The sequence below is a fragment of the Patiria miniata genome, unplaced genomic scaffold, assembly GCF_015706575.1.
Source record: "Patiria miniata isolate m_02_andy unplaced genomic scaffold, ASM1570657v1 HiC_scaffold_29, whole genome shotgun sequence".
Classification (NCBI taxonomy): Eukaryota; Metazoa; Echinodermata; class Asteroidea; order Valvatida; family Asterinidae; genus Patiria; species Patiria miniata.
The window spans coordinates 9,067,945-9,092,057 of record NW_024037068.1 but is presented as its reverse complement, the minus strand read 5'-3'; the positions used below and the strand labels follow the sequence as shown (position 1 = coordinate 9,092,057).

The 24,113-nt window shown below is 41.5% G+C and overlaps 1 protein-coding gene across 2 annotated transcripts in view; it reads right to left on the bottom strand.

Annotated features, from left to right (window-relative positions):
• LOC119735698 (Down syndrome cell adhesion molecule homolog) overlaps positions 1 to 24,113 on the bottom strand; it is a 75,850-nt gene that overhangs the window by 33,362 nt on the left and 18,375 nt on the right. For both annotated transcript variants that reach the window (XM_038209553.1, XM_038209554.1), the window contains exons 2-6: positions 23,570 to 23,905; positions 5,422 to 5,568; positions 4,520 to 4,669; positions 3,873 to 4,151; positions 1,718 to 1,987 (exon numbers count right to left, since the gene is read on the bottom strand). In XM_038209553.1, the coding sequence (XP_038065481.1) occupies positions 1,718 to 1,987; positions 3,873 to 4,151; positions 4,520 to 4,669; positions 5,422 to 5,568; positions 23,570 to 23,905 (1,182 nt within the window). The remainder of the gene's footprint in view (positions 1 to 1,717; positions 1,988 to 3,872; positions 4,152 to 4,519; positions 4,670 to 5,421; positions 5,569 to 23,569; positions 23,906 to 24,113) is intronic.

Genomic DNA, 24,113 nt, shown 5'->3' with positions numbered 1-24,113 from the left:
GGGGTGTAAAGCCACGCTCGTCAACTGAAATCCCTCGTGCATATCATTTTGTTTACCTGTCCCGCCCGGTACTTCGTTGCCCATGACGGATTCATCTGCAAAACACATTGACCAAATCACATGGAATACAAGCAGGCAATATGTCCGGTGGTATACGACTCGAGTCATCTGGAGCCCCATAAAAGCATCGCTTGATTCCGGACGTCGACAATATTATTTGTATTAAAGAAAAATCAGTCCTTGAAACGTGACACAAATCGCCCAGGACAGCACTTTGGAAGTGTGTACACATGTGCCGAATTGGACTACTAATATCTGTATTGCACTTTAGTTGGTTTGCCATCTGTCCCGCGTTCATTAAGGCAACCTTAAGTCTGAAAGCTGAGACGGGGGAAGGATCTCATTGGCCCGTCGCGATTTGGAAACCATCTGGGACCCAATCAGAAGCGGCGTTAGGTTTCATTCGGTGGGCGGCGTGCGGCGTGCGGCGTGCGACAGTGGTAGCGCTTTACACATACATACGACATTATATAGCTCATTACGCCAATGGGTTGCCGAGTGTTCCTGTGCTGTTGAGTATTCTGATTTCGATTTTCTATTTATTCCCCTCTTTTGGGGGAAAGCCCTGGGCCTGGTTTAACCTTAGCTTGGCTTAGCCACATTTTGTTCTCACATTGTGACATTCTAAATGTGACCTAAGTACCAGGCTATTACGGGAAAGCCACTTTGGGCACGTGCCACATGAATGATCGAGTATCGATCGGGGATCGATAGACATGCGGCCCAAACATTCAAAACACATTCTTCGTAGGATAGTGTACACATTGTAGCACACCTTTCCCATTTACCACACACCATAGTTCTTTGTTCAAACGGAGTGACATGATATTTACAGAAGGTGATAGCAAGCGAAAGTATCGCGGAGGAACGCACGTGTGGCGTGCAATGTTCATCGTTTGTTGTTTCAATCTTGTACCGACAATTCACATTAATTGCTAATGATATTATTTCACTTCGCCTAAATTAATGACTCACGTGTTACGGTAACAAGCCGCAGATGGACATCTGAAACACTTGGTAAAGTTGTGTATTAAACCTGTATACTCTCAATTATAGCGAACAATAAGGTTTTTTTGTAGTCCACACTGTCGTATAGCTACACGTGCATGAAGACAGTTATAATACACAGACTGTCAAGTGCCGAAAAAAAACTTGTGTTCTATAATGAGGTTTTCTAGGAAGAATCTATGTATATTTAAAACGATATAGGCCTATAATTAGATAAATCAAAAGTCTTCAGATTCCGTATTGAACCATTCATTCAAATAAGCAAACAAATATAATCGATTTACGACAGATAACAAAAAATAGAAGCTTGTGAAGTGACATGAATTTACAGCTTCGCCAACCTAGTTTTAAAATGAAAACCTTAAGATTTCGTATCTTCATAAAAACGAAATTAAGGAAATTTGCATCCTGACTTCACTTTTTTCAGTTATCTCAATGAAGGTCAGTCATTGCAAACAAATGTTGAAAAGACATGAATCTCGTAAAGTGAGAAACATTTGCAATTTTGTTAGAAAATACTTTGAAAGTGAACTCGGCTCTCCACAGACTTTGTACACAAGCAAAGATGTGGCGTCTGGATACTACGTTCTTTCCAAACGAAAATATGAAGGTCTAGTAACGCGCCTTCAACTGGGCACTTTCTCCTTACCCCCCATTGATAGCTGCATGGTCGCCTCTTTGGTCTCCCAGCTGTTGCTGGCCACGCACTGGTACATGCCCCGGTCCTCTCGAGTCATGTCCGACACCTCCAGCGTGCCGTTGTCGAAGATGGTCACGCGGTCGTCGCCGTCCAATGGCCGGGCGTTCTTGTACCACGTGACCCGCTCGATCGGGTAGCCGCTGACGGTGCAGTTGAAGTTGGCGAAGGCGCCCACGTCCACGCTGCGGCGTTGCGGGTAGAAGTACACGGCCAAGGGCTCTAACATTGGCAAAGAGATGGAAAATACGGGTTTCATTTATACTGTAGGTAACACAATGCAAGGTGTTCGGGTTAAGTAGGTTTCTCAAAATCTGGTCTATTACATATTTTTAATCGCCTCAACAATTCATAACCCTAAATATGTACCTCCTAGCCCATGTGTATTAAAGGTTTAGCCTAGTCAGAACATTTGGCTCTCAGTAGTCAATACTGTGTATGAGAGTTCCAAAACTTAAGGTATTGAAAACATGAAATACAAGAAAATGGACGAGCAACTAGCACCTTCAATACGGCATCAATCAACTATGTCAAAAGAAAATTCTGGCATGTTTGGTGAAGGTCTCTATTTTTACACATTTCTCCATAGTCAGCGACCAGACTCATGAAGAGGTCAGTCTTTTCAAACAGTTGGACCATTGTTTGACATGTACCAGTCTAGTCTTTAGCCTCAAACTGATAATACTTGACCTCCCCTCTTTGGTGCAAAATATTGAGGAAAATTTAGTTAATTTCAAGAATTCTTCCGCAAATCAGATGTGGGTTTTTTGTGTAAGACTGACCGTTTGAACTGAATACGCATATAACGGCTTTCTTTGAATATCAACATTGAAAATAACCAATAGCATCACATTCCATGAGCTCACAACGTTAAGTGAACTGCTGGAATGCACTCGATTATAAGAGCTGTTTAATGACATGTTTCTAACGAAGCCTGTGGTTAAAATATAATTAGGATTCTTTTTAGACAATTAACGTTTATCATTTTGAGACCGCAAATGTACATATGTCAGAATTTCTCTTGTAACAATCATTGTTCAAGAGGATATTTATATGAGAACATAACAGAATCTAACCTGTATTTGCACTTTGTCAAGAGAGTGAGAAATGGAAGAGAACAAAAAAAAAATGAGCTGAGGTCTCTGTGGCCATATGTTCGGGCAAATATTTGCGTTGCTGCCTTTTGAGACCATTCTCGCGCGCGTTTTTGTTTTGGTGAGTAGATAAGTGCATGTGCTATCGCACGTTCGAGTGTGACTGTTGATGAGGGGGATGTTGGTGCAGTACACTATTGGAGGTTTGGCAGGAAAATTGTGACCGAATGCTGCAATTAAAAAAGTACGACTGGGTCCTTCAAGGAAAGTGACTGAAGGATGAATTTTTTTCCGGGTATCGCCCAAACACTGTGGGCTACAAACTAAGAAACAATAAAGAAAAACAATCATGGTGAAAGAAGGTATCTCTTCACATTTCACTTGAATTGTGAAATATTAGATGTAAAAGGGAAGCATGATTCTGGTAGAGAGGTCCAAAGAGAGGCTGTACGAGGATTACAAAACTACAGGGTGAGTCAAAAAGAAATTGACCTGGATAAATTATTTTTTTATCTTTAAAAAGCAATCAATTTTAATACAAAAATGAGATATATCTTAAAAGAGCATGTTCTTTCCCTCATCTGAAAAAAGACTTATGCTATCAGAAGTTATGCATGTTTAATGAACATATTTTTATATAGCTGTCCATGGAATGCCACTGGAAGCTATTGAGCTGAGTGAAAATTACAGATTACACACATGCATTCAAATACAAATGGGATTTTATTCATTTGAGTCAAGACTGAAACATACATTTTACTGTTTCCTCCCTTACTGCGTTTGTAGACACGGGAAAAATTGTCTTTGAAGAAAACTGAATGAGCTGCATTTCATAATCGGCAGTGGTGAATCTGCCTTTTATTAGAACAGAACAAAGCATTTATGATATTTTTTTATTAAATGGGCTTAATTATAATTTGCGAGATTTTTAAATGCAAATGATCAGTGCCAGGCTGAGAGAGCCGCTAGTGGTATCGTACTGCTCGACGCCATGGGGACGAGGTTTAGCTTACCTCGGATGGTGAGATGGCGGCTGGCGGTCACGCTGCCTGAATCGCTGGTAGCCTCGCACTCGTACACGCCGTCGTCATCCAACTCTACTATGGTTATTAGCAGGTTACCTCCGTTCAGCGTCAGCCGGTCGTCCAGGGTCACTGGTTCCCCGTCTTTCTTCCAGTGGTAAGCGGGTATCGGGTACCCGCTGGCCACGCAAGGTAATTCCACGGCGTCCCCGACTTCACCCACGTACTCCCGACGGCTGTTTATCATCTCGGGGACAGTATTGGTCGGGTCTGGAAAAAATGAAAAATTTACCGAAGTAATATTTTTGATGTGACGTTTTAGAGATAATCGCCGAGGTCATCTTCAAACAACCGATAACTGACTGCCAGAAAATTCTTCTTCCCTTTTTTCAGTGTTTTTGTTTTCCTGTTCATTATTTTTCACTAGAAACACATAATCAGCACAAACGGTAACCTAATTTGGTCAAAGTTTTATCAATTGCATTCACACCTATTTGTTTGTTTGGTGGGCTGTTTGTTTGTTTGTTTGTGTTTTCTGACGTCAGGAACAGTGTGGAAATCCCATGGAAACATGAAATACTGCCACGTGAATTTGTGCAACACGAATCAGTCCCTTCTTCACTGACTGGTGTACTTACTCGCTACGTTGAGACGAGCAGCGCGGCTGACTTTCACGGCCCCGGTAAGTCTGTTTTTGGTGGAGCAGCGATACTGGTACCCCGTCCCATCCTCGTCCCGAACGTCCCGGATGTGGAGCTCACCTGTCGGTAGAATGCTGAATCGTCCATCTGCAGATAATAGTGCACAAATGGAAACATGTCACATCTCGATTTACTCCATAAAAAACAATCGGTTTTAGATGAAACTGTGGCACAGTCAATTGCCTACTCCTATACTGCCTACAGACCATTTGCATTGCGGCAACCTTTCAGGTGTGTGCTTTTGTTCAGCAGGGTTTACGCGTGATGAGTAGAGGCTCTCTTGTGCCTCCACTGGTCATAAATTAGCATAACAAAACACAACTCAAAGATGGCTCTTAAATGCAATCGATCTATAGTTAGGATTCAAATAAAAACATATCCCACAGTGGATGAAACCGAGTCGGCATTATTCATGCAAAAGACATACAAGTCTTGGTTCGCAGAGAAAGAGAAAACGGCACTTACTCCTTTTCAGAAAATGAAATTACAAATTTTATTAGATTATTACTTCGACCTCCTGGCGACAGAACCCTCGTTTATCAACATTTATCAGACACAATATGTAACGGTGCTAAAAAAAAACCAGGAAACTGTGTATCTTTCACAATCACTTTGGGGAAATAATGAGTATACAGTGTTTATACAATCACATCGGTGAAGGGCAAAACCCACTATTTAATTCTTTAATCTTACTGAGGCTTAGCAAAAATCAATTATTTCTTTTCTTGGTATCTACAAAAACAATCGTTTAGTGTGCAAAGCCATTTTGCACATTCCTCTACGGGCTTGGGAAGAAGTGAACTCTGAACTATGAGAATCTAAAACATCTTTAAACTCACCGGAAGTCAGGGGATTGGTTGACCGGGACCATGACGTCACATCGACGTAATCCTTGACGTAAGCAGGCAGGGCACATTTGAAGACAGCGGTGTTGCCACGCATCACGTGGTTGTCGTGCAGCTCCACCGTGTAGGCCTGGATGATCACTGTAAACGGGAAGACATTTAAAAGTCAGTACAAGGTCAATTAAAAGAAATACAAAAGATGAAACGGCAGCACCCAATATTGGTCTGGTTCCTTGAATGTATACGGTCATTGTTATTTGGCGCTGATAACCCATCCTTCTTGCAAGGAAACTGCGTCAGCCATATTGGTCTGGTTCCCTAAGTGTAAGAAAGGATCTTAGCCCTTCTGTTGGGTACCAGTAATTTTCCACATCACAAGCCAAGTGTGCAATCATGGGTATCTATACCAACATTAAGATTTGAGGCATACATTTGTTGAGCCAATCTGAAATGAAGAGAAAAGGAATTGAAGTAAAAAGCACATCAGAGCAATGATCCACGGCCATAATATTTTGTGGCTTTTCGAATTGCAGTTAAAATACTTGTGTGTATTGTAGCGTGTAGAATACCTCAACATTCGGGCAATTTAACTATTAATTCAAGCCCGCAATCCGTCAAATGAAAATTGCACGAAATGATTTACAGAGCAAAGAAATTTGCAAAGCCTTTAAAAAAAAAAATGTTTTCTGAACTCTTTTATCGGATTCCCCTTTAACTCTTCGCATTGCACGTTGATTACCAGGCAGCCATCAGACTAAAACAACCACACGTTAAAGTACGGAAGAGTGGGCGGCGTAGACGCTAATCCAGGGTCCACAAGAGGCTTGGTTACCCCTTGAACTCGTAACGTCATCAGATCTCAAGTTGAAGCTCCAGGGCAACGGCGAGAGTACCCCTGGAGAAACGTCTAAGGGGCAGCGACGAGACTGCTTTAATGGCCAAGTGGTCGATGCCAGACTATCCTGGCTCGCTCGTGAAAGCTTTTGTTTGGGATGGTGACGGGTAATTGCGCTCGCAGGTGCTTATCAATTAAGAAGGATCTCATCCGTTTGAATGCAACTGAATGTGGTTCATGTTTGTAAGATGGTTTTGCTCCTTCTGTCAATGACAAATTTATATGCGAATTAAAGCTCGGACAGTTTGGCCTGTTAATATTTTCTATTGAGCAATCCGGTAGGTAGTCTAACTGATAATTATTCATATAATGATGGCCGTTGCAGTGTTACCGCTAGCAACATTATCCAGACCCCGGCTGCATGGTGCCGTCGTCCCTCTGTAGTTACCGGAGATAAGGAGCAAACATCGCCCGCCCAGCGACTGTCAAGCCGAGGACGATAAATGACCGGGCCGTACACGGGCCCCGCTTACCCGCTGCCCACTTCAGCCGAGCGCGCTAGCACCCTGCCGTACTTGAGTGCCTGGTCTGGGCGGATAGTTAATGCACAAACAGGAGCCACAGAAAAATGTCGGCAATTAGCGCTTATTTTGGGGGGCTTTTGTTCGCTGTGTCACATCCCTGGAATGCCTGCCTGATCAAACCGGTTCGCACGGTGCATCCGCCTATGGCGAATGGCTTCATCCTGAAATTATTCTCATCAGGACTTGTTTATACCTGAGGTGCAATCTTGCAAGCGAGGCACTCAGATCCCGAAATGAAATTCCGCCGGTTCGCTTCTGTTTCTTTGGGTAAACGGCGAATTTTAATTTTCCAGGAGGAAATGCATCACTCGTGGACACACGACTTTGGCATGTGCAAAGCTCGAGTGCCGATAATTGCTATAGGTCGACTCCTGTTTGAACTTAATACTCACAGAGAGTAATTCGGATGCAATCACAAAGCCTCGAAAGGAAACAATATAAAGGTTGAAATTTGAAATACAAGAAACAAAATCATGGATATATAAGTGTATTAACATATAATTCACTAATAAGCCTACATTGGTTCAGTTCTGTGTCATTGCATTATTGCGAAGAGAAAGACACATAATTTTACAGAGTATGCCAAAAATGCAGAACATTCAGAAAACAAATAATTAAACCTGTTGAATTTTTTTGTTCAAATGAAAATATAATTACTTTAAAGCCTGACTATTTCTCAATCCACTCCTTTTTATCCCATTCCTTTGGGTCTCTAGATCCAGATAATACAATCAATTAAGTGAAAGGGTGTACATTTTACTTGGGCCACTCTCACCTGTAATGTCACCAACTTCAATGCCTGTTCAGTGCCTATTCAATGCTTAACCCAGATTCAGCATGTCCAGGTGAGAGTGGCACCAAGTAAAATTTACACCATTTCACTTTATTGATTGTATTTCTGGATCCAGGGACCCAAATGGAATGGGATAAAAGGAGTGGATTGAGAAATAGTCAGGCTTTAACGAATACATAATTTCATTGAAGAACAAACATGAAACAGTTTCAAATATTTGTTTTCTGCATGTTGAAACTTTTTTTGGCACACTCTGCATAAAATATTTGGGTTGGATTTTTTGATTTCAGACTAATAGACCTGGCAAGTTCTTATCCCATTCTGGTAAAATACCCTGCTTTTATTTGCCTATTTTTTCCCAAATAATTTTGTACAAAACTGGAGCCTATTCAGTTTCCCATTGTGATTCACACAAAATATACAGTAGAAACTATGCGTTGCAGGTACCTGCAAGGATATTCTTTCCTTTTTAATTAAGCAACAACGAATGCACTAAAGGTTCGATCGTACCTATCAGAGCGTGACAAAAGATTGCCCTCTTGCTCCGCCTTAACGCGTAAAGTATATAAATAATGCTGCAGTAATGACAAATATAAGGAATAAGAAAGCAATCATTCTACAGGGTGAGTCAAAAAACACGAAATCCAAATGTCGGGACTGTTGTTTAATAAAGTTCTCCATGTAGCACTTTCCAAATCTGGGATATAAAAGTCCAATTCATAAGCTTTCTTGTTGTACAAGAATTATTCAAATCACTCATGTACTTTTCAAGTTACGGAATTTTAAGCACCCGTGTTAAGGTTTTCGTTTTGCTGAAAGAACGCACACCTGTTCTGTGATCATTGGACAGAACTTTAAAACTGTGGTTGTGTTTAAAATTCCGTAACTTAAAAATCACGCATGTGATTTGAATGATTTTTAAACTAAAAGAAAGCTTATGAATTGGGCTTTTATATGCTAGATTTAGAAAGTGCTACATGGAGAACGTCACTAAAACAATAGTCCCGATATTTGGGATTCGCTTTTTTCTACTCACCCTGTCTTGTTTTAAAAACTGGCCTACACACCAACAAAAGAGATACGACTGCTTTGAAGTGTCACCAATAACATGTATGGTGAATTAATATTGGCAAAAATAGAGAGACTGATTACGTTGGACCACTGTTGTCATACATGCAGTTGAAAGGAGAGTGCCTTCTTTTTTTCATTTCAAGAATGCTTCAATTTGAGCAAAGTGTAATTCAATGTCTCCCTGCTTGCAACCCAACACTCACAACACATCTTCGATAATAATTATTAACCCCGAATGATTACAGTCGAAACGGGCCGGCCGAAAAATTAATAACCGCAACCCTTGTAACATAAACGATACCGACATCAAATTAGCACCGGGTTCTCGATCTACTTCGACACCCGAGCCCCATCACAATAGATGCATTTGAATTTAATTAACTCGGACTTTACTCATCATCGTTCCTTTTTTTTTAACACCGGGCTCATGTTTGCTTGTATCGGTGCCAACCTTCAGTTTTGTTTACCGCAACACGTTCGGTCAACATCGAGCCACGCGTGACGAAACCTTTTTTTTATGTGGCATTAAATAAGGTGATTATTATGCAAAATATATTGGTTCGTTTACGGAGCTCACTGCAATGAAGTCGCGCAGGCAACTCGCGAGGTTTAACGAGAGCTCGCGAGGTTTGGCTGGAACGGTTATTGAAAGTGTAATTGAACGTTCAATACCTGCATTTATATGTTTAATTTTTTTTAATTTATGCGTTTGTATATGGCAAATCGTAACATTGATAATTTTTAAAAGCAAGGCATGTTCTTTTTTCACTGATGAGATTAAAGCCAGTGGCGTGAGAGTTCTTAGCGAGGTTCGATGTTTTTATAATTCAGTTTGCTGATAGTATACGGCAGCCATAAACGTCTTCTGTGCCGTGCACTATTGACAACACATCATTTTAAGTCCTTGTCTAATCCACAATGCATTCAACCTCTATCGCAATGTCTACTTTCAACCGCGAAACTGTAGTAGACCCTGGGAGGGGGAACCTGCTTCTGTGTGCACCCTGGAACCTGCGTACAAAAGTCTAACACCGATTTACCGAAGGCCAGGAACCAGACTACTCATTTCCTAATTATTATGTGCAAGGATTTGGAAATGAACATGGTCCAGTACTAGGGTGAGAGAGAGCGAACTGCCCGACGTCATAGGGACGAGGTTGACAATCTATCTAATCAGAAACCTAATGCCCGAAAACAAAGAACAAATTTTAATGATAATAAATAGCTACTAATGTACTTATATAGCGCTTTATACCAACGGTCTACAAGCGCTTTACAGATATTACCCCTGTTCATCAGGTCATGAGACCAATTTTTGTAGCAGCTCGAGATCAGTGCGTTCTAGTCAGCGCATTCATTTATACATCTGGGTGGAAAGAGACAATTGTAGTAAAGTGGCTTGCCCAAGAACACAAACACCATGTTCCCCGTGAGGGTTCGAACCCACGTACCACGGCACGTGGGTCGAACACCATAACCATTACTGGCCCATTCCGTGGCTTCGACTGGTCAACAGGAACCCGATCAGCAACAACTGTTGAAGTAAAATCAAAGTTTTCCTCATCACTCGATCCGAACACAGCATTTGTTCAGCAAACAAAACCTGGGCAGGAAAATCTGGGACAATGAAACAGAGAAATCTGTTGCAAGTTTACTTTTGGCCCACTCACGTCCTGCATCCAATATAGATTCAATTACAACGTGGTACACAGAGACGATCGATTCCAGTGTTGTTTTTATAAGAGAGTGAGAAAATATCTGGCAACCGCGGCGATGGCGTTGTGTCAACTGCGCGTGGCGATACTACAACCTGCCGTCAAATGAGCAAATAGACCGGCCCGCTGATGCATTCCGCGTCGCTGTGGTCTCGTGCAACGACCACGCATGGGCTTTTTCCGCGAGATGGCTGTTTTAATATCGCGCTCCACAAATTCTTCAATTATGCGCCAAGTTGCTGGACTATTTTGTAATGTTTGTATGCTTGTCTGGTTTTCAGAAATATGTTTTCTTTTGGGCCAAAAAGACGAAACAGGTACTTAATTCATAATATATAATTATGAGTTGTGATACAAAACACTATGTGTGAGACAAAATTTCTTCTCTCACAATTGCGACCAACGTTAATAACTGCTTACTTATAATTACAGTTTCATCATCATCGCACGCCTAATTTCTTCATTTTCATCTTTCTGGATTCCAAGGTCTGAGGTATAAGACACAGAGCTCTAATGGACGTGGGGAAGCTCCGTCCTCCCCACTCCCATGATATAATCACAGACTCTGATAATATTTTCGTGGAAACTGTGCCAAATCCTCCTAAAAGGTGCAATTAATCATCGGGAGACCGCGTCTCGTGCTCGGCGATCGGGAGAGGGGAGCACGGCGTAGCTGTCTTGGACTGCTCGCGACACGCTTAATTAGACATCGAATCACGATTGTCTGGGTTGGTGCGAGCTTATAAAGCAAGGAGTTTTTTTTTCACGAAGAGCCTCCATATGGCCCTGCTTCGGCTGTGCACGCGACTGCATTTTCCTCTCATTATTTATTATTATTTTTTCTCAATCTCATCAACAAGGCAGTTTGTGTATTCGAAACGTAACTGATAAAGGCGAGTTCCCAGAGGGAAGGTACTGCGCATGCGCACATTACGAGTTGACAATTTCCCGTCAGAGGAAGCGAAAATACAGCTTTCTTTGTGTTCATAAGTGCGTGTGTACTAAAAAAAACAATCGTTTTTTTTGTTTACATGAAAATTCCAGATTGCGTACGTTTGTGTTTTATCTGTGTTCTTTTGGAACTGAAAATCATCAACTTTAGATTTGCGCATGCGCAGTTTAAATTCTGAACTAGAGATAAGAGAAAAACAAAAGCTTGAAAGGGGTGTGTATTTTACTCTGGAATATAAAGTGCAAATATCAATTCCTCTGAAATAAATGAAAACTATGAGACATTTCTTTCTTTTTTGGTTAACAGGTTTGTAAAGTGCCGATGCATGTATATGTGCTGTGGTCCAATGGTTACGGTGTTCGACTCGTGTGCCGAGGTTTATGGGTTCGAATCCTGACAGGGAACATGGTGCTTGTGTTCTTGGGCAAGGCACTGTACTACGACTGCCTCTCTCCACCCACGAGTATAAATTGGTACAATGTACAGACCATATTGCGCGGACCTCGAACTGCTGCGGGGTCTCAATCCTGATGAACAAGTACATTAATTGTGATGCGCATTTGATCATATTCTTATGGAATTTGCGCAATATCAACGCATAAATGATGTTATTATTATACTGAGACCATCCATAGTTTCTGTACAAATGCATGATGTCTGCTTTACACTGTATCTTTCGGGCATATGAAGCTGAAAAGGGAAAAGTCAATAGGCCTACGGGTCATATTATAAAAAAAAATACTGGCAGTTAAAAAAAAAAAAGAACATCTAAAGGGTCCATGAAAAGTAAAAACAGATTCATTATATGCCAGCATAAATAGATCAGTTCACGAAAAGTGCATCTCCACGGGTCGTTTACCTCCATCGTAAATATTCACATATGATAATGGCTTTCAATTTGGCCTTGAGCGCTTAAATTGGTAAATCCGGAAGCTGTGGTGGTAGACCGACTATAATTTTACTGTGGGAAGTTGCCAATGCCTTGTTAGTCTTCATAACATGTCTCTTTTCAGGTTAAAAATATAAGCCATAAAATTATTGTCAAAATGTTAGCTTATGAAACGAAATAGTAAAAGCAAGCGGCAGGATACTGTTACCATTATTCTTTATGGTGCTACGCATTCTAAAGTTAGAACTCGCGCAGATCGAGGCATTCAACACACAAAAAAACACAATGGATTTTCACTTTTAATTATAATCAATGCAATATATCTGATAACCAATCTGGACTGCTTCTCACTAAAGAACGAAACCCACCAACAAAATGTGCGATGCGCCGAACTAGCAGCGATGTGCTTTAACTTGATTGAATACAAATGGCTGCCTTTTATCTTTGCGCATGCGCACATCGAGTCATTATTTTAATAAGTCACATTATATTCGCAAACAGACTGATCCATACCAAGCTGTCATTCACAAAAAATAGAACCTCAGTACGCTGAAGAGCACCATGGTGCTGCACATTAGAATGTAACCCGGGCCAAAAAAAAGCTAATTCAAAATGGTTGCCGTCCATTCCTTTGCGCACGCGCACCAGAAACTCTTCCTGATTAGGTTGACCGCATACATTACAGTGTAGTCAGAAGGCGCCAGGCGAGGTAGCAGGCAAAACAAACAGAAACCGGGAAAAACACTCTTTACGTCAAATAAAACGCCATTTGGTTCAAATAAAAACGAAGAAAATCGCGGACATGTTAAAGTACCTCCGCACGTCGGCAAACACTCAGGTATGGCAGGGCATATATGCTGAAATCTCTCCGATATGTCCTCGAGTTTGCCAGGGCCCCTAGTTTAAACACCAAACCTGGATGGAAAATAACAGCTGAGCTTTCCCATGGTGTATAGCAACCTCTATATGAGACTTCGTGTTTCATGCCAGCACATAATTTTTAACCAATATGGCCAAGTGGTTCTACCGAATAATTCAAGCACATCAGATGTTCTGACCAAGAAGTTCTGACCATGTCAACTTAATAACGTATTTCTTTTGTTCCCGTTTGTGCGGCTTTAAGTTCATCTCTCCTCAATATAATCGATCCTCATGTTTCTGGTTATTAAACTATGAGGTTTGACAAAGGCCATTCACTCAAAACAACGAACAGAGAAACAGGAAAGACAAACCGGCCAGTGTACAGATTACACCAACATATAAGCCCTAAATTGCCCACAATGAGACATCATTTACACGCAACTTAACTATCAAAAGGGAAATGTGTGCTTGTTGGCCGGTTTTAAACACTCTGTTTATATACGACTGGTTGGAGTCTGGATGCGATTACCCAAGCCGAACGCTCTGTTTAAGACTGGTTGGAGTCTGGATGCTGAAAATTACCCGAGCCGAAGGACTCCAACCGGTCTTAAACAGAGTGTTAAATACTGGCCGAGCACAGATATATTCCCATTCATAAATACCTTTTCGGTCAACAAAAATCAAAACTTTTCGTCCAAAAGTCAAAAATTATAAATTTCAAACGAATTTTTTCCCAACAATTTTACCTTATATTTTTTTCCCCGAAACACCACTGTAGCTATATTATGGTAGTTTCCATGTAGTAAACAACTCCTTATATGGAGATGGAACTAAAAGGCACCGGATTTCAAAGGAATCCAAATCCATGTGTTTAAGACCAGCCAGCCGGTCTATATTAACCGTTTAAAACCGGCCACGTGACGGGCTCTCGACTAATAGGAATGGGTAAACTATCTTAGGTATTTATGAATAAAATGTAACGATTACTTTGTAAGGTTGAAATAGGTATGGGATTAAAACCTGTTACCTCGGAATACCGTTATGGTGCTCTACCAACTGAGCCAACCAGCCCCATGTTAGCGGTGTCCCAAAGTTATCAATGTCAAAATAATACCCCGTGTATTTAATATTAAAGCCGGTGCTGTCCCGTAGCGCGTTGGTGTATATGTACCAGCGATAGGGTTTCAGACGGAGCTCGCGGGCATACACTTATTGCGGAGATCCCATCGATACGAGAAGATGATATCATTTGGAATGACTTCCTCTTACCAAGCCTTCCGGGAAGGCTGAGTGCGCTCACGGTGTTAGCAGTATCGATAAAATGAACCTGTATCGATAAAGACATGGATCAGCCATTGGCTTATTATACTCAGATCTTTTTCCCCTCTCGAATCGACTGTAAACAGCGAAGACCATATCAAAATGTTATATTTGATGCTGGGCTTTCATATTTTAATTTGATATTACGATACAGATTGGCTCTATACTGAGTATGTTCCTCTCACGTTATGACCTAATAATAATACTAATGACGCTGGAGCAGGAAGCCACAGCTGGAGTCGGAGCGGGGTTTAGAAGAACCCCATCCAAACACGTGTGGTATAGCCGAGAATGCATTATGGTACGTAATAATATGATAGTGGTATCGAACCTCAAACGTAACTGTAGCTCTGACACACATGTTACCGCGATAGAAGCGGCAGATGTTGACACCGAGTGCCAGACGCCATTTTGGAAATAGATCTTGCTAACTTGACACCATTTTCTGGCTCAGAATTCACCGGTCATTAAATTTAATGACAAATTGCAAAAGGGTCCCCATTTGGCACAATTCTTCAGTAATTAATATTTTGTTCATGTGCCGGACTGTTTCGGTTTTAACTGAGAACTCGAAGTCATGATTGTTTTTCACTTTAACAATTGTTTTTTAATTTTGTTTTTATAAATTCTTACCTTTTTTTTTCGTATTAATTTTTTTAACTACATTTCTCCTAGGTATAGGCTGTTATTACTGGCATTTTTATCTTTATTTTTTCTTTTTGCCTGATGTAAATTTTTATGTATGTTATTTTTTATGTTCTTCAATATGCTTGTTGTTTTTTATGTGCACATTGGGAAGATGAATTTCACTTTAAAGTTTTCTTTTAAAAGTCATGATGAACATATTGAATTCAATTAAATCGAATTGAATGATAACATGTTCGGGAGGGGTGACGTGAATTTTTAATAATCAGTTTCACCCTTACACCGGCGCAATGCAGTAAGGAAGTCACTTTACAGTCAAAGCCTTCATCAGGGAGCTAGTGAAAAAAAACCCAAAAGGTTACGCGCACATTCTGTATCTGTATTTGGTATCTGTTAATTATAGTCGGTAAAGCATCCCAGGGGAAACACCACACCAACTTAGAGAGAAGACAATGAGAGGAAATTATAGTTTTAGAGGTGGGAGGAAAAGCCCAGCAGATATTCTGGGGAAAACCCATGGAATCAGGTAGGGACACATATTGACCCAGGCGGGATTCGAACCCGGGTCACAGCGGTGGAAGGCGAGGAAAGTACCGCTACTCCAACCTGACTCCCCTTGACATGACTCAACGCACGACCTTCTGCTCAATACGAGAGCAGTTATGCTACCTAAAGACCACCGAGCTCGCTAGAGCAAGCAAGGTGGTTCACAATATAGAGGCAGGTATAGCAAGTCACCAGCACAAGGTATGTCCATTCATCGCAGGTATAACCCTCGATGATGCACATGTCATTTGCGTCATATCCTGTTATCTCGCCACTAAGTTTACCTTTTCCAGAACGCCTAAACAACATTGTTTTCAAATTTCTCTTCAGGTGGAAATCGGCTTTTACTGAACCAACACCTGGAATTCCCCGCTCCGATCGGGAAAAAAACCCTGCTAACTTGACCGAGAACGACCTGCGAACAACTGGGATAATATCGACTGCAGATGTCATACGGTGCTTAGGGGTCACAACTTCCATGCCCTCAGGCCCTTCATCTACCGTGCATGGGCTCTAGATGTCAAGAGGGGTTTGCCATCGATCTGTGGTCGCGCCGAGCGCGGCACGCCCACTGCGCCTTTACGGTCTAGTCTTCGATTTCCGATGCCAGCCTAGCACGCACAGGCCTACCCGTCGAGGGTGTTAAACACGGATCGCTGGGTAGTACTTTCATTGGTCTTCCGCGGTGGAACCTTCTCACTGGAGTCATACTGAGAATGTCTTTGGTTCGTTTATTCTTGTAGGCCGGACTTAATTGAAAATATCTAAAAGGTGCGAGTGGGTTCAAAATGCATTTCTACCTTTGTTTTAGATGTCACTTTGCATTTAGAAAGTAAAACGACCAACTGCTGCACCAGAATTTTTAGCTGCGGAATAGCAGCTCAACAAATCATCGTGTCTCCCCGTTAGTCCGTACGTTAGTTAGTTAATTCGTTAGTTAGTTAGTAACAGACTTTGACATTATTCATAAGGTGAAATTTTGCGTCGGGGTAATGTATATCAAATTAGGTTTTGCCCTTCACCGACGTATAAACACTGTATACTCAGTGTGTTACCTCACGAGTGAAAGTTGGAAAATATCACTCGGGTGGGACTCCAACTCACGACCTCCTGCTTTCTAGTGCAGACGTCTTACCACTCGACCACCGAGCTAACGGGATTGGTTGGCTGGTTCGAATCTAATGTACATTGCAGCGGGTACCGCATAAACTATTCATAAGGTGGAATTTTGCGTCAGGGTTACGTAAATCAAATTAGGTTTTGCCCTTCACCGACGTATAAACACTGTATACTCATTTTTCCCCCTAACTTTCACTCGGGTTGTAGTTTTTTGTTGTTTGATGTTTGCAAAGCAAGTCAGTGGTTGAAACAGTCAGTCTGATACGAAGAGGATTATGGGATGGCCCTCTGGGACCAGCACAAACACACACACACATGCCGATACATGAAACTGCCATTCAACAACATTTTGATAACCGCCTGTTTAATGCGCGACCTATACGTTGGACATGGGTTCTTGGCCACAGACTTGAGAGCTGAGTTTTCTGTTCCTATAAAACTTCGGCTTCGCATTTTCAGATACCTCTGCAATTGTTATCAGCGATCTGTCTCAATCTCAATCTTCACGCGCCCCTGCAGTCTATGTACCAATCGTATACCACTAGTGGATGGAGTTGACGGAGTGGAAACATGCCCGCTGGCACCGAGTCGTAATATGACTCCAAAATAAACTTCAATTCTGTGCCAAACGTTGTTTGTTTTTATCTCAAATATACTTGCAGGCGATGCCATCTTCCAACTAAATACAACTAGAACACAAAGCACATCTTATGACATTTAGGTTAGTCATAATTACCTTAGACATAACCCGACTAGCTGACAGCAAAACGCCTAGACGCGTTTAAAAAAAAAAGACCCGGAACTGAATTGAGGTCCCGAAAATGAAGCCTTTAAACCTTAAAACCATAAAGTCTTGCGATAGTAATCCAGAGGCAAAATAAGTCTGGCAAACGCATACTGATCGTATTTCAGTGTGTTGCTCAAAAAGTAGGACTTAATAAACCATGATTTTTTCCCTATATCCTGAAACCGCGACCAGCTTGGTTTATATATCTTGCCAGGGTTGACACGCGAAGATGTATCAAATTCTAATCAAACAAGATCGAGCCCTCCGCCGCGTCCAGACCTCATCGTTGGCCGTCGCTAATCTGTCCTGTAATAGCCCCTCGGGGGCCAAGCCTATGAAATCGTAGAAGCCCCGTATTAATGACACCTCCCATCCACGCGAATTTTTCACGGCCTGGGCTGAGCTCCCAGAGTCGGAATATACACATTTGTATATTAATACATGCGAACTGTTCATCAGGAGCTCGCGGGGCCCGGGTGAGTAGTCTATATGCAAATGTTGCCTCGCGATACCAATCAAAAGGAAACTCGGTAACGCTTGTTTTACGTGCCGATTGAAACGACCTTGTATACCGACAAAAAAAGAGTCTCGCGGCCGGCTGGAAAGCTCCGGGAATGCCTTTTAATTTTAATCGGGGAGACGATCGCAACTTCCCGCCGCATGTATTAGTAATAACACAGTCTGTAAATTATGATTACACCGTGTAGCGAGATGGGGCTGCTTTTATTATATAGGAACCCTCGCAGGGGGATTATTGTTGCTGATTATTAATTGGACGAGCCGGGTTGATTCGGGGGCCGCAACGGTGCCGAGCCGGGGGTTTGATTAATTAAACTGGGACGAGGACGTGACGTCACGAGCGACAGGGCGCATGCGCGTGGGGCCGCACCTGGTGCGGGCTAATTGGATGTACTCGGCGGGACTGGTCGATTTTTTGGTTGAGGTGCCGGTCGCACTCATAATGACGCAAGCGGAGCCTGACTAAGGTCGATCGATAAGTTATGTATCGCTCATCGCTCCAACTACAACAATATCTCACCAGCACAGCATCCTATAAAACATCTATGACCATACAACTTCTCAGGAATTATTTCTACACTGCCCTCCGCCATTTTAATAGACTTCTTTTCTTAATGGCCTCACTTGTGAATAATAATATTCAAATACAGAAGACCTTTTTACCACTGTGGATCTCAGCGGAAGAAGGGCATAAAAAGTTGTTCTCACATTTTGTTTTAAAATTATCAAAGTAGGCAATGCATCTCCTCTTTAAATACCATTACTTAATTGTATTTACACAAGAAAAGTGCTACATTCTGCTCTGCGATCACGAGCAATCCAATGCTACAGAATGCCTCCCTCCAAAAACAGTCATGACTGAATCTACATTTTTCTGATTAATTATAAGTCAGCTTATACCTTTAATAGTAATATATAATAATGATAATGTGGTGATTATAGTGCGCTTTACAAAGGTCTGAAAGCGCTTCACAACCCCTGTTCATCAGGTCATGAGACCATTTTTTTTGCTGTAGCAGCTCGGGATCAGTGCAATCTGGTCTCTACCTTCACAGGCACCCATTTATACTCCTGGGTGGAGAGACGCAATTACAGTACTGTGTCTTGCCCAAGAACACAAGCACCGCGTTCGTTCCCATAACACACCTTCATCTACGATAAATCCAACTTGATAATCTCCACTAGTGGACAGAAGGTGGTTGAATGAGGCCAAACGGAGTAAAGTTTTATTTTGTTCCAACAAGGTCTTAACACGTCACTTTACGAACATTGTTATACTAAATACATTCAGGTATCTGATTGGCGTGGCGCTTCCTTCCTCGCCTTCCACCGCTGTGACCTAGAATCTGACCGGTGCCAAATATGGGTTCTGTGGGTTTTCTCTAAAACTGCTTTTAATTTTCGGGAATTCCTCCCACCACTGAAACTGTCCTTTCCTTTCTCCACCAAGGGACCCCACTGGAAATAAGTTTAAAAAAAAAAAAAAAAAAAAAAAAACCTAAACAATCGTGGCTATTCCTGCCAAATGCTGTAAAATAAATAAATAAACTGTCGTTTATGATGGGAACAACATAAAGGTAGAATATGAAATTTTATTCTCGCAATATCGCAATATTCCAAAATATATTGGAGTCCGTCGACGAGCAGTCTGTGATGTGCCCCTGTCCGAGGAGACTGAGAATGCTCAGTGAAGCGAGGCAGTAAACGTTTATTCAATTAGCTTCACTTGGTGAGACATGGGTCCCCTGATGAGCCTTGAGCTGCCCGTCTCTTCAATAATCCCGATTTACTGATGACTGTGGCTGTACATCAGCCCGGTCACTCAAACCAATCTCATGTTGAGTTCACAAATGAGTCGTTTTTAACACAAATGCAACCAGTCGTTGCTTCTCTTTCTAACATAATATTAATTTAGTCAATCCCTCTTATGTGTTTCTCCTTCCAACCATAGAGCAATTCCTTGCTCTACAGGGCGAGTAAAAAAAACGAAACCCAAATGTCGGGCCCATTGTTTTAGTGAAATTCTGCATGTAGCACTTTCAAAATCTAGGATATGAAAGCCCAATTCATAAGCTTTCTTTTAGTACAAGAATCATTCAAATCGCTCATGTACTTTTGAAGTTACGGAATTTTAAACACAACCACCGTTTTAAAGTTCTGTCCGCAGATCACAAAAAAGGTGTGTGTTCTTTCAGCAGAAGAATTCACGCACATCCTTATGTGATTTGTTTTCGTTTTCTCTGAAAGAACACAACTGTTTTGTTATCCGTGGACAGAACCTTAAAATGGCGGTTGTGTTTAAAACTCCGTAACGTGAAAAGTACACGAGTGATTTGAATAATACTTGTGCTAAAAGAGAGCTTATGAATTGGGCTTTTATATCCTAGATTTTGAAAGTGCTACATATGAGAACTTCACTAAAACAATGGTCCCGACATTTGGGTTTCGTTTTTTTGACTCACCCTGTATGTTCCAACCCTGCATGCTTGTGTGTCCCCCTCATACTTGTTTCTTGTACCACTGTCTTTTGTCTCTGAAGAAGATGTGGTTAAGATCGCAACATCATAGGCCGTCTTAACTGTTTGATTAGAATATTAATTAAAACAAACTTCGATTTTGACGTGACAAACAGGAAAACATTCAAGCCCGAAACACATAATAAACTTTTTTTTTGACTTGCCGCACGCAGTGCTACCGTATTTTGCCCTAATATTTTTCACATGTTTTACGTTAACTACAGTAAAGTTCGAGCGTTAATCGAGCAATCGCCAGGACTTTTTTTTTTAATTAGAAAGTCCCTTTTCATATGCACATAAATGTTCAGACTGTTTCCCGTTTACTGTCTTGACAATGTTCGAATTTTGTTTTACATTTTGTTTTTGTTTTTAAATTGTTTTTCTATCCGCGCAGATGTACATGCAATTACTTCCATTACCTTGAAAGAGTATTATCAAATGCTTTTAACATGTATATGGTCCTGACCGCAATTCAACTGGAAATATAATGCAGCAGGACCATGAAAATATACCTGTCTAGTGACAGTGCAAAATTCGATCCGTAGTACAATGAAGTAATTTAAGTAAAATATAGCCTAGACTTCTGTAGTATTTTGTTTCATCCAATGGCCCGTCCGTCTGCTATCGCGCGAAATATTCCCATACTATTCTCAGCAGTTTTGGCGGGTCCATGACGTGAATCATGCCTTCGCAGTGAGAGAAATACTCGCCAATCATTGCCGGCATTTTGTTTTTTTGGGGGGAGGGGGGATTCAGCTCCCCGATGGTAAATTAATGACCGCCAAAATAGTAATTAAGTGTGGAAAATGTTTTCGCTATTCCGCTAATTTCTTCCGGGAGACTGGCTTCGCATTGCTCGGCATATCGATCCCGCTTTCTCAGCAGGGAGTAAATTAAGCTCAGTCCAGCCCCGTGAAAAAAAAATACAGGTTCAGCAGTGGCTAGAGTTGGTATTGCTCATATTAATATTACACAACAAATATCATTGATAATGCTGAGGTCTTTTATTTATTTTCAAGTTTGAAATGGGCCTTATTCACGAGTCGGCCATATTGGATTGAGAGCGAGGTAAAATCTTCATTTTTGGAATTTGTGTAGAGAAATGAAAGCAATGACGTTACAAATTTATACCAGCGTGCTCTGATGAAGAATTGAAAATTTGTGATTAAACATACTCTAATGTTTTAAACCACATAAAAAAAGAAAGAAGTGAGGCTATAGTGAATAAATAGTCTGGCACCAACTCATTCAATAGTTCACAATTTATGAAATACATTCAGGGAACATGACAAAAATGGCCAACTTGTGCATAAGGCCCATTGTTGTTGAGTCGAAAGTTTAGTTCTTATAAATTTAAATATAGATTGGTTATTAACAAACGAAAGTAAATTGAGCAATGTTGACTAATACATTGCGGAAAGGGTAAGTATTTTTTTCAGAAACACACAAACGCACATAGGTATTCCTTAATGCATAGTGCAACATCGCAAAAATACTGTTATCGCCGACTTCACTATACAAATCGTCCCTTAAATCTCATGTTTCCTTAGTTCTCATCCGCGATGTCCCGAAACCTTCCATAAGAACTCCACAGAAAAACCTATATATTTGGTGTATTTTTTGTTATTCAAGCAGACATGTACAATCTTCAATCTGTCCCCTGGGGTAGTTCACATAACAGCCCGGGAAAGATGTTTTCGCATGCAGTGTTTTCTCGACGATTGTCTCATGTTCAGTGGTGCTTGCAAAACAGAGTTTGATGGCAACAGTGCATTAATCAGAAATAGTAGAATGGGGCATTGAAAACATTTTGGTTGAAACAAAAGCATGTTGGGAAAAGGTCTCCATGTTTGTTAAGTCAAAAGTTTGTTTTGAAAAGGTTTCCATGTTTGTGAAGCCAAAAGCTTGTTGGGAAAAAGTTTCCATGTTTGTCAAGTCAAAAGCTTGTTGGGAAAAGGTTTCCATGTTTTTGAAGTCAAAAGCTTGTTGAGAAAAGGTTTCCATGTTTGTGAAGTCAAAAGCTTGTTGGGAAAAGGTTTCCTTGTTTGTGAAGTCAAAAGCTTGTTGGGAAAAGGTTTCCATGTCTGTGTAGACTGTAGCCAAAAGCTAGAATCGAAGTCGTACGTCAGGCGTGAACCGACATTGCCCCAATGTTCAACGGAGGGCTGCCCGTTGACATTCCACACGGTACCTAGCTGTAGCAAAACATTCGATACGACAGGAGCTAGGTACCTCGATACGGAAAAAGTTTAATTAAAAGAAATGACAGTAGAGAAAGAGAGAGTAACCGCGGAAAGGTACTGGCACGTGGCCAGGGAACCGCTTGCATGCTACCGCTTTTGCCCCAGTCAGCTGCTTTCCCTTTGTTTAGTACACTCAGCCCCCCAAACAAAGAGCCGTTATTAAATTGTAGCTTGCAAGGATGATTAATATTATCTGAGTGAGGCAAAAACAAGTGTTCGTGTTGATTGCATGTATGGAGCCAGTAATGAAGGTTGTCTGTCGCTTGTTTTGAAGACCTTGTAATTATCAGCGAAAGCCGCTATCATTGTCATCAAAGTAACGCCGCCACAATGCAGATCATTATGTTCATCCTGAACCTATTATACTAATGTTCTTTTAATTTCTAAAGCTTGCATAACAATGGGCTTTAGTATTATAATTTGTGAAAATGGGTTTCCGGAGCCAAAGTAAGCTGTCCTCTCCCGCTTACACAACAAACAAACCTCAAAATATTTTGTGTTTCTCCGTGTAGATAATTTTGATTAATCACCAAATTAACCTATACAGCCTGGCCTACTTGCGCAGAAGTTTGGGCTAGTACCGAGCACAGCCTTAGTTAAAGCTTGTCACGTGAAATTTAGTGGTGGCAATGACCATTTTTTTTCAACAAAGAGTTCCTTTACATAATACATTATTAAACATGTCAGTGACCAAGGTGCCAACAATTCGTCAAAACCTTTAAAACTACTGTGCTGCACGTGACTTACCTGCGTTCACCTGTATGTTTGGGCTCCTTATGGCGCCTACACGATTCCTGGCGATGCACCTGTAGGTCGCCTCGTGCACGGCGCTGACGTAATCCTCAGGCGCGAAGGGCGGAAAAATCAAGGTGCCATTCTCGGTCACGAGGCGCAGGCCCGCGACCTCCTCCACCGGGCTGTCGTCGGCCGCTAGAACCCATTGGATAGTGGGCGCTGGTTCCCCGTAGGCCGAGCACACCAGCTGTGCGCCTCCGTTATGGGCAAAGTCGACACGGGGAGGGGGAACAGCGACGAACTGGGGACCAATGAGCTGACTGGAATCTCCAGCTACCGGCAGACAAACTGTGGAGGTGCACAAAAAGGGACACAATCATTTGACAACCCCTAATCGGAATCCCAACTTGGAACCGGGAATGGAACGGATGTATCTCATGTTGCAGCGTCATATGCGAAACATTTTATATAATTCATGCTATAGTAATGACCTTATGTTTTATAAGATGGACTTTTTTTGCGTCGGGGTGATGTAAATCAAATTAGGTTTTGCCCG